At 42.3% G+C, this 10715-nt stretch overlaps 1 protein-coding gene across 3 annotated transcripts in view; it reads right to left on the reverse strand.

The window, feature by feature from the left end:
• The window catches only part of spast (spastin), a 35495-nt gene extending 25024 nt beyond the window's left edge, over nt 1–10471 (reverse strand). For 2 of the 3 annotated variants that reach the window (XM_037543619.1, XM_037543620.1), the window contains exons 1-3: nt 9968–10471; nt 580–663; nt 325–408 (exon numbers count right to left, since the gene is read on the reverse strand). In XM_037543619.1, the coding sequence (XP_037399516.1) occupies nt 325–408; nt 580–663; nt 9968–10343 (544 nt within the window). In that variant the 5' untranslated portion in view covers nt 10344–10471. The remainder of the gene's footprint in view (nt 1–324; nt 409–579; nt 664–9967) is intronic. The other variant, XM_017716501.2, reaches the window with a different exon arrangement.
• Between the last annotated feature and the right edge of the window lie 244 nt (nt 10472–10715).

Genomic DNA, 10715 nt, shown 5'->3' on the forward strand with positions numbered 1-10715 from the left:
ACTAATCGATTAATTGTCACAGCTCTACATGTTATAGTGAGGAAAGTACAAATCTGTGCCAGGATGAAACATGATCGAGGCGTCCCTTGTATCGCCTGTTATAGCTGAAGCCACTATGACAAAATTGATACATTCATCAAATTATGCAGTGACAACATCATGAAGACAAGCTAAGACTGTCTAGACCGGTCTTAGTTATTCCTGACTGGGGTTGTCTCAAACACTCGCCTCAACGCTCAAACGTCCATTTCTGTATATGACGATGTGTCATACAGAGTCATAAACCACAGACATAAACACATTTAAAATGACTAGACAACTTACCCAGCAGTTCTAACCGGTCTTTGGCCATGGTCAGATTGGTGGTCATCTTAGCCTGTAGCCGTCTGGCTCGGTCCGATTTCTCTCCTGAAGAGCACAAAAGGCAAAACATGTCACAAGGGAAAGTAGAATATGCATAATATGGTCACAGGAAATGCTTGCAAACAGAAACCGTATCGTGTAGATGTTTTGTTTATAAAAACTAAGGTTGGACATAATGCATGCTGGGAAATCAGAAGGTGATGGAAGCTAACCCACCAGTTCCTGTGACTTGGATGGCGATGCCTTTCTCCAGTTCAGTGATGCCCTTACGGTACCACTCTACAGCCTGGTCCTTGTGACCTACAACAGATACACACATGGTTAGTAGCAGTACACAGCCCAACCCTTAAGGCCTGTAATATACAAAAACAAACGTGGACCAAACCAGAACGAAGAACGTGTGGAATGCTGTACTGTCAGGTTTAAAAATTTAACCAGGAAAAGAAAACCACAATAAAGCCAAGCGCAGAAAAGGACTGTATATCATAACTCTACCAGCACAACTTGGAAAGCATAACTTATAACTTGGCCAAGGCAACTTGACCAGCGTGACTTACAGTTAAGCCCATTTGTGACTCAGTCAAGGAAACTCTAGACAACTTAGTCAGTGTAACGCTATGTATCCACTTTCAGTTCCACCAGTTTTCACTCACCACATTACAGATTTCTTTGTCATTTCTTTTAGGAAAATGAAGAAACCATATTGAACATCCAAATCATTGAATTCAGGTGTTCCAATCACTTCCATGGCCACAGGTATATAAAACCAAGCACCCAGGCCTGCAGACTGAGTGAAAGAATGGTGAAAGAATTCTTTCTTAGTGAAAGAATGAGTCGCTCTCAGGAGCTCAGTGAATTAGAGTGGTACCGTGATCGGACGCCACCTGTCATGAAATTTCCTCACTGCTAAATATTCCACAGTCAACTGTCAGTGGGATTATAACAAAGTGGAAGTGACTGGGAATGATAGAAACTCAGCCACAAAGTGGTCGGCCACGTAAAAGTGACAGAGCAGGGTCAGTGGATGCTGAGGTGCATAGGGCGCAGAGGTCACCAACTTTCTGCAGAGTCAATCACTACAGACCTCCAAACTTCATGTGGCCTTCAGATCAGCTCAAGAACAGCGTAGAGAACTTCATGGAATGGGTTTCCATAGCTGAGAAGCTGCATCCAAGCCTTACATCACCAAGCGCAATGCAAAGTGTTGAATGCAGTGGTGTAAAGCGCCGCCACTGGACTCTAGAGCAGTGGAGACGTGTTCTCTGGAGTGATGAATCACGCTTCTTTGGTGGAGGGGGGATTAAGGTGTGGGGTTGTTTTTCAGGAGTTGGGCTCGGCCCCTTAGTTCCAGTGAAAGGAACTCTTAAAGCTTCAGCACCAAGAGATTTTGGACAATTCCATGCTCCCAACCTTGTGGGAACAGTTTGGGGACGGTCCCTTCCTGTTCCAACATGACTGCACACCAGTGCACAAAGCAGGTCCATAAAGACACGGATGAGCCAGTTTGGTGTGGAAGAACTTGACTGGCCTGCACAGAGTCCTGACCTCAACCCCATAGAACACCTTTGGGATGAATTGGAGTGGAGACTGTGAGCCAGGCCTTCTCGTCCAACATCAGTGTCTGACCTCACAAATGCGCTTCTGGAAGAACGGTCAAAAATTCCCATAAACACTCCTAACCCTTGTGGAAAGCCTTCCGAAAAGAGTTGAAGCTGTAATAGCTGCAAAGGTGGGGCATTAAGAATGGGACATCATTCAAGTTCATATGCATGTGAAGGCAGACAAGCGAATACTTTTGGTAACAGTGTATCTGGGGCAGTAAACAACCAGATGCGCTGTTTGCTGTTACAGAGATGCTTAAAATGAGACTAAAACACTAACTTAGGCTTTCAATGCTACTACAAATTTCTTGGAGTGAGTCAGTCGTCCACACAAACTAGAAAGTTGGTTCGCTCAGTCTCACTAACAGGCCAGCTGCTGTAGCAGGTAACCAAGGAGTTTCATATGATGAGATTTTGCGGATATATATTTTGGGTCTGGAATCTCTTTGTTTCTGAATTTTGGGACTTTTTAAAAGGGGCCGGTCTTAGAAGAGGGCATTCACACGCACCCTCCATTGGTCAGCTGATTTGGAGCGTCAGGTCTTTAAAATAACGTAACATTTTGCTTGTAGCTTTAATAATTTACCTTTTTTTTTAAATAAAAAAAACACTAAGCTATGGTTGCCAAGCAACATAATGGTACATAATATCTTGGTGAATTACTATAGAAGACGAGTGGTCATGTGTGTGCGTTAAGTATGTTTTTAAAATGTCTTCAAACTTGGCTCAGCCAATCACAATGTAGATCCAGAGCTACACATTCTATGACAGTGCCTTTACACAACGTCAAGGTATTTTTATAACACTGTTACACTACTGCTAAAACAACAGAGGGACAGGCCAATCCCGGAGATCAGGACTGCGGCATGATGAAAGTAGTACACGGCTGAGGAACGAGGTGATAGTACGATATTATGTGAGCAATCAATAGCCTAATTATTGTGTTCCAGGTCAGTGGGTCATTGAGCTTCCTTTTCCACAGGGTGTGTGCAGGAATAGTGCATTCATACAAACTGTACATACACAAACCGTAAAAGACTTGAGTTTCTGGTCATATTATGAATTTGTTATTTTATATCCAATAACTTGCACAGTTGAGACATACACAGTATAATACAGATACCAAAGGTCATTTTAGATGTTTCACTCAATGTCGTAAGCAGCACTGGGCAATATAGGCAAAATTTTATATCACAGTATAATAAACATTTCTGACGGTTGACTGTGTGTCTGTGTGTGTTTGTGTCTATTATTGTAGGTTAAAATGGCTTTTTATTCTGGGAAGTTCACTTTTTAATAAGAAACAACTAAGGCAACATCAAGTTAATGTCAATATCGCCTTCTAAGGCCCAGTCCCATTTCACCCCCTACCACTTTGCCCTCAGCCCTTAGTTTCGCGTGTTCACGTCTAGGGGTAGGGTGTCCCAATCTTTGTTGAGGTGGGGTAGGGTGAAGTGTTGGGGCCACATGGCCCTCCAAATGGAGGTTTTTTCAGAGACTCACTCCAAACAGAGTGATACCAGAAAAAAAGAAAGAAAGAAAAAAAACGGCGAGACGGCTGCGCGAGCGACCAAAGAAACCCACCAACGTGAGAATTTTCTCTGTTAAAAAAACACAATAACCTTTGTATTATCTCAGTTAAATTGTTTCGACGTGTTATGGTCGTTTTCTTTATAACGAGCATAAAAATCATCACTAATTGCATGTTAATGTCTCGGCAGCTAGCTAGCTAACTTTGGTGATACGTAGCTGAAACTATTCACCAGCTTCAAATTTTCCCGTTCCACCTTAAACGGTGCGGCAGTTAGATTCTGGCGCTTCAGATGTCAGAACTGCTGGAGTATTTAAGGTGTCACGGGGAAATCTGAACGTACACAGCTACGTATCACCAAAGAACCAGAGGTGGTCGATAATAAATCATTGTCTTTAAATCCACTCGTTGAAGGCATATCACGCCCTAAATGTAGCTAAAGCCGGGCAGGGTTGCCTACAGAGCAGCGCTAGTGGCCGGTTATTGAAGCAGTGTTGTTTATTTTGAGGGTTGTCCCATTAAAAGTTGAAGGTTGAGAGACATTTTACAAGTTTCCTGCCAGAGATGCGAGAAAGTGTCTACAGCTGAGCTAAAGCCTAAAGCAGAGTAAACCAAGTCTGATTTTTTTAGTCTATATCAGGACGCATTAAAACATATTCTCAGTCAAGACGGTAAAACGTTACTCCAATAAAATGGACATTAAATGTTGTGGCTCCCAACGTAGAAAGGACGAAATGGCTCTTCTTAACATTTGGGTTGCCGACCCCTGATTCAGGCATACAGCTGGCATTTTTTGCTAAAATCTCTTCATTTTCTACCTTTACCCACTGAACAAAACAAGGTAAACTACTACCAACGCAGCTTTGACAACACTAATATTGTACAGCATCTTATAGAGTGGGGAAAGCAAGGAGCTTGTGCTAAGACGTTCTCAGCATTTGCTTTTGAACGATTAATAAACATTCAAGAATCACTGTAATACAACTGCCACTAAGACTTGAACATCAGGTTGGAAACTTGCATTGATGAATACAGGGTTTATGTCAAATTCCTGTTATAAATCACTACACGGGCACTTTCACACACTATCAAATCTGTGCGTGTGGAAAAGATGCCTTTGGTTTTTATGGCACCTCCAGCACTAAACCAGAGCTAACTGTGCTACCCATAAGCAGGGGGCACATTTTCCACTCCACTGCAGATCAGGACAATCGCTGCCATTCTGCATCAGCACTAGCCAACTCTATTGATCTCCCAGGTCACGTGGCCCCAAGGGGCCCTCGGCAAAACCGACGTCAGTTCTGAAGCTAGAATATGTATCAGAATCCGAATCGCTTCATTTCCCCAAGTAAGTTGCACTGGGGATGGTTGTTCAGCGTGTTAACGGTGACGGTTGAAGCTAAAGGAGAAAAAAACCTGGTCAGCGAACAGAGAGTGAGCAGCACAGCCAATACCAGGGCCAGTGTGAGAGTCTGAACTGGAAAGCAATGTAAACAAAGAGGTTCTGTAGTACAAAACCTGACATCATATCAAACAAGTGGGACCTGAGCCATGTCAGAGAATTCAGCTAAGCATGTAAACGCTGATAACAGGCTGTGTCGCCTGTATTGAAGTCTGACATCACACCACCGGTCAAATAAAATCTTTGTAGGTGACATAAACCTCTTTTATGCCAGCCTTGGAGCTCCAATGCAAAACTAAAGGTGTTGTCTTCAGACACCCATCAGGTCAGCTGTGTTCATGGGAAGGGTAAAATTGGGGAAATCAGTGAAGCCATTCCTTCAAGCCCAAAGTCGAAACCATCTAACAGGACGAATGAAAAGAAAACTTGCTACTGACAGACTTGATAAGAAATCCAGAGGATATTTCACAAAGCAGGATCGGTCAGTAAACTGCATTACAACTCCTCCTCCTAACAGACAGGCTTGACTTCTGTCTTAGGTTTTCTGATTAACTAAGAAATCAGTGAATCCCGAAAAGGGAAGATTTGACTTTGGGCTTAAGTTATCTGGTTAACTAATAAAACACTGTGAAATCTCCCACTGGACTGATCTGACGTTCAGCTTAAGTTATCTGGTTAACTAATAAATCATTAGGAAATCTCCCACTACACTGATCTGACGTTCAGCTTAAGTTATCTGGTTAACTAATAAAACACTGTGAAATCTCCCACTGGACTGATCTGACGTTCAGCTTAAGTTATCTGGTTAACTAATACATCACTGTGAAATCTCCCACTGGACTGATCTGACGTTCAGCTTAAGTTATCTGGTTAACTAATAAAACACTGTGAAATCTCCCACTGGACTGATCTGACGTTCAGCTTAAGTTATCTGGTTAACTAATAAAACACTGAAATCTCCCACTGGACTGATCTGACGTTCAGCTTAAGTTATCTGGTTAACTAATAAATCACTGTGAAATCTCCCACTGGACTGATCTGACGTTCAGCTTAAGTTATCTGGTTAACTAATAAAACACTGAAATCTCCCACTGGACTGATCTGACGTTCAGCTTAAGTTATCTCGTTAACTAATACGTCACTGTGAAATCTCCCACTGGACTGATCTGACGTTCAGCTTAAGTTATCTGGTTAACTAATAAATCACTGTGAAATCTCCCACTGGACTGATCTGACGTTCAGCTTAAGTTATCTGGTTAACTAATAAAACACTGTGAAATCTCCCACTGGACTGATCTGACGTTCAGCTTAAGTTATCTGGTTAACTAATACATCACTGTGAAATCTCCCACTGGACTGATCTGACGTTCAGCTTAAGTTATCTGGTTAACTAATACATCACTGTGAAATCTCCCACTGGACTGATTTGACGTTCAGCTTAAGGAATCTGGTTAACAAATACATCACTGTGAAATCTCCCACTGGACTGATCTGACGTTCAGCTTAAGTTATCTGGTTAACTAATACATCACTGTGAAATCTCCCACTGGCCTGATCTGACGTTCAGCTTAAGTTATCTGGTTAACTAATAAATCACTGTGAAATCTCCCACTGGACTGATCTGACGTTCAGCTTAAGTTATCTGGTTAACTAATACATCACTGTGAAATCTCCCACTGGACTGATCTGACGTTCAGCTTAAGTTATCTGGTTAACTAATAAATCACTGTGAAATCTCCCACTGGACTGATCTGACGTTCAGCTTAAGTTATCTGGTTAACTAATAAATCACTGTGAAATCTCCCACTGGACTGATCTGACGTTCAGCTTAAGTTATCTGGTTAACTAATACATCACTGAAATCTCCCACTGGACTGATCTGACGTTCAGCTTAAGTTATCTGGTTAACTAATACATCACTGAAATCTCCCACTGGACTGATCTGACGTTCAGCTTAAGTTATCTGGTTAACTAATAAATCACTGAAATCTCCCACTGGACTGATCTGACGTTCAGCTTAAGTTATCTGGTTAACTAATAAAACACTGAAATCTCCCACTGGACTGATCTGACGTTCAGCTTAAGTTATCTGGTTAACTAATAAATCACTGTGAAATCTCCCACTGGACTGATCTGACGTTCAGCTTAAGTTATCTGGTTAACTAATAAATCACTGTGAAATCTCCCACTGGACTGATCTGACGTTCAGCTTAAGTTATCTGGTTAACTAATAAAACACTGAAATCTCCCACTGGACTGATCTGACGTTCAGCTTAAGTTATCTGGTTAACTAATACATCACTGTGAAATCTCTCACTGGACTGATCTGACGTTCAGCTTAAGTTATCTGGTTAACTAATAAATCACTGTGAAATCTCCCACTGGACTGATCTGACGTTCAGCTTAAGTTATCTGGTTAACTAATAAATCACTGTGAAATCTCCCACTGGACTGATCTGACGTTCAGCTTAAGTTATCTGGTTAACTAATAAAACACTGTGAAATCTCCCACTGGACTGATCTGACGTTCAGCTTAAGTTATCTGGTTAACTAATACATCACTGTGAAATCTCTCACTGGACTGATCTGACGTTCAGCTTAAGTTATCTGGTTACTAATACATCACTGTGAAATCTCCCACTGGACTGATCTGACGTTCAGCTTAAGTTATCTGGTTAACTAATAAAACACTGAAATCTCCCACTGGACTGATCTGACGTTCAGCTTAAGTTATCTGGTTAACTAATACATCACTGTGAAATCTCCCACTAGCCTGATCTGACGTTCAGCTTAAGTTATCTGGTTAACTAATAAATCACTGAAATCTCCCACTGGCCTGATCTGACGTTCAGCTTAAGTTATCTGGTTAACTAATACATCACTGTGAAATCTCCCACTGGACTGATCTGACGTTCAGCTTAAGTTATCTGGTTAACTAATACGTCACTGTGAAATCTCCCACTGGCCTGATCTGACGTTCAGCTTAAGTTATCTGGTTAACGAATACATCACTGTGAAATCTCCCACTGGACTGATCTGACGTTCAGCTTAAGTTATCTGGTTAACTAATAAATCACTGTGAAATCTCCCACTGGACTGATCTGACGTTCAGCTTAAGTTATCTGGTTAACTAATACATCACTGTGAAATCTCCCACTGGACTGATTTGACGTTCAGCTTAAGTTATCTGGTTAACAAATACGTCACTGTGAAATCTCCCACTGGACTGATCTGACGTTTAGCTTAAGTTATCTGGTTAAGTAATAAAACACTGAAATCTCCCACTGGACTGATCTGACGTTCAGCTTAAGTTATCTGGTTAACAAATACGTCACTGTGAAATCTCCCACTGGAATGATCTGACGTTCAGCTTAAGTTATCTGGTTAAGTAATAAATCACTGAAATCTCCCACTGGACTGATCTGACGTTCAGCTTAAGTTATCTGGTTAAGTAATAAATCACTGAAATCTCCCACTGGACTGATCTGACGTTCAGCTTAAGTTAACTGGTTAACTAATAAATCACTGAAATCTCCCACTGGACTGATCTGACGTTCAGCTTAAGTTATCTGGTTAACTAATAAATCACTGTGAAATCTCCCACTGGCCTGATCTGACGTTCAGCTTAAGTTATCTGGTTAACTAATAAATCACTGAAATCTCCCACTGGACTGATCTGACGTTCAGCTTAAGTTATCTGGTTAACTAATAAATCACTGTGAAATCTCCCACTGGACTGATCTGACGTTCAGCTTAAGTTATCTGGTTAACTAATACATCACTGTGAAATCTCCCACTGGACTGATTTGACGTTCAGCTTAAGTTATCTGGTTAACAAATACGTCACTGTGAAATCTCCCACTGGACTGATCTGACGTTTAGCTTAAGTTATCTGGTTAACTAATAAAACACTGAAATCTCCCACTGGACTGATCTGACGTTCAGCTTAAGTTATCTGGTTAACTAATAAATCACTGTGAAATCTCCCACTGGACTGATCTGACGTTCAGCTTAAGTTATCTGGTTAACTAATACATCACTGTGAAATCTCCCACTGGACTGATTTGACGTTCAGCTTAAGTTATCTGGTTAACAAATACGTCACTGTGAAATCTCCCACTGGACTGATCTGACGTTTAGCTTAAGTTATCTGGTTAAGTAATAAAACACTGTGAAATCTCCCACTGGACTGATCTGACGTTTAGCTTAAGTTATCTGGTTAAGTAATAAAACACTGAAATCTCCCACTGGACTGATCTGACGTTCAGCTTAAGTTATCTGGTTAACAAATACGTCACTGTGAAATCTCCCACTGGACTGATCTGACGTTTAGCTTAAGTTATCTGGTTAAGTAATAAAACACTGAAATCTCCCACTGGACTGATCTGACGTTCAGCTTAAGTTATCTGGTTAACAAATACGTCACTGTGAAATCTCCCACTGGAATGATCTGACGTTCAGCTTAAGTTATCTGGTTAAGTAATAAATCACTGAAATCTCCCACTGGACTGATCTGACGTTCAGCTTAAGTTAACTGGTTAACTAATAAATCACTGAAATCTCCCACTGGACTGATCTGACGTTCAGCTTAAGTTATCTGGTTAACTAATAAATCACTGTGAAATCTCCCACTGGCCTGATCTGACGTTCAGCTTAAGTTATCTGGTTAACTAATAAAACACTGAAATCTCCCACTGGACTGATCTGACGTTCAGCTTAAGTTATCTAGTTAACTAATACATCACTGTGAAATTTCCCACTGGACTGATCTGACGTTCAGCTTAAGGAATCTGGTTCAGTGAGGAATCTCTGAATTTCCCTTTGGACAGGCTTGGCTTCAGTCTTGGGTTATGCAGCTGAGTAATCTGAGGGAAGTCCCCAGAGGACCGGCCTGGTCTGAAGATCCTGTGAGGCTCAAATGTGTTTCGTCGTTGAGAAACATGTTTACGGACACGCCAGACGAGGAGGTGAAGGGTCGGTGAGGTGGAAGAAGTCCGGCGGACAGAGGGGAAGAGGGCTGGCAGAGAGCCGGCTGATGGGTTTACTGGCCTCGGGGTGTTGAAAACGCACCTTTTTCGTCCTCGTCGATGCGCAAAGCCACGGAGATGTACTCAAACGCCTGCTTGTGGAGGTTTCTGATCCGCTCACCGGCGGCATCGGGCTCCGCAGCACCAAGCTCGGTGGGTCTGGCCGCCATGCTGCGACGGAAGAGCCGACAAGTCCAGGAGAAGAGCGGGTAGATCCAGGAGAAGAGCGGGTAGATCCAGGAGAAGAGCGGGTAGATCCAGGAGAAGAGCGGGTAGATCCAGGAGAAGAGCGGGTGGATCCAGGAGAAGAGCCGCCGTGCAGGGAGAGACGAGCCCCGCACCGGAGACGCCCGATCACGGCAGGATGGTGGAGCAGAGCCGGGGAGTGACCTGGCTCTTCCTCCGGGCGCTGAGTTCATCCACCCGGCGCCGCAGGTCCACAATCATCACCGGAGTGAAACAAACCGAAAGTTTAGCGCCGCCGTGAGAAAGAAAACAAACCCCGCTGCTGCTGCTCGGCAGGGGACAGGCCGGAAACACCGTCAGCTCCTCCGCGGAAACGGCCGTCGTTCTGTTTCTAACAAATAAAATATTTTTTTTTATATTTAATTAAACAACAATTATTTTGTTTCACACGGTTCCTTGTCCTCTTTTTATCATAAATGTCACTTAGCTAGTTTAATTTTAATTTTCTTTACTCTCTCTTTTTTTATTAACGGTCCTTATCGTGGAAAAAAAAATTTCTCCCCTTTTTTTTTTGTCAATAAACGAGTTGATGTAGAATGTAAACA

This window comes from Pygocentrus nattereri, chromosome 12, assembly GCF_015220715.1.
Source record: "Pygocentrus nattereri isolate fPygNat1 chromosome 12, fPygNat1.pri, whole genome shotgun sequence".
Taxonomy (NCBI): Eukaryota; Metazoa; Chordata; class Actinopteri; order Characiformes; family Serrasalmidae; genus Pygocentrus; species Pygocentrus nattereri.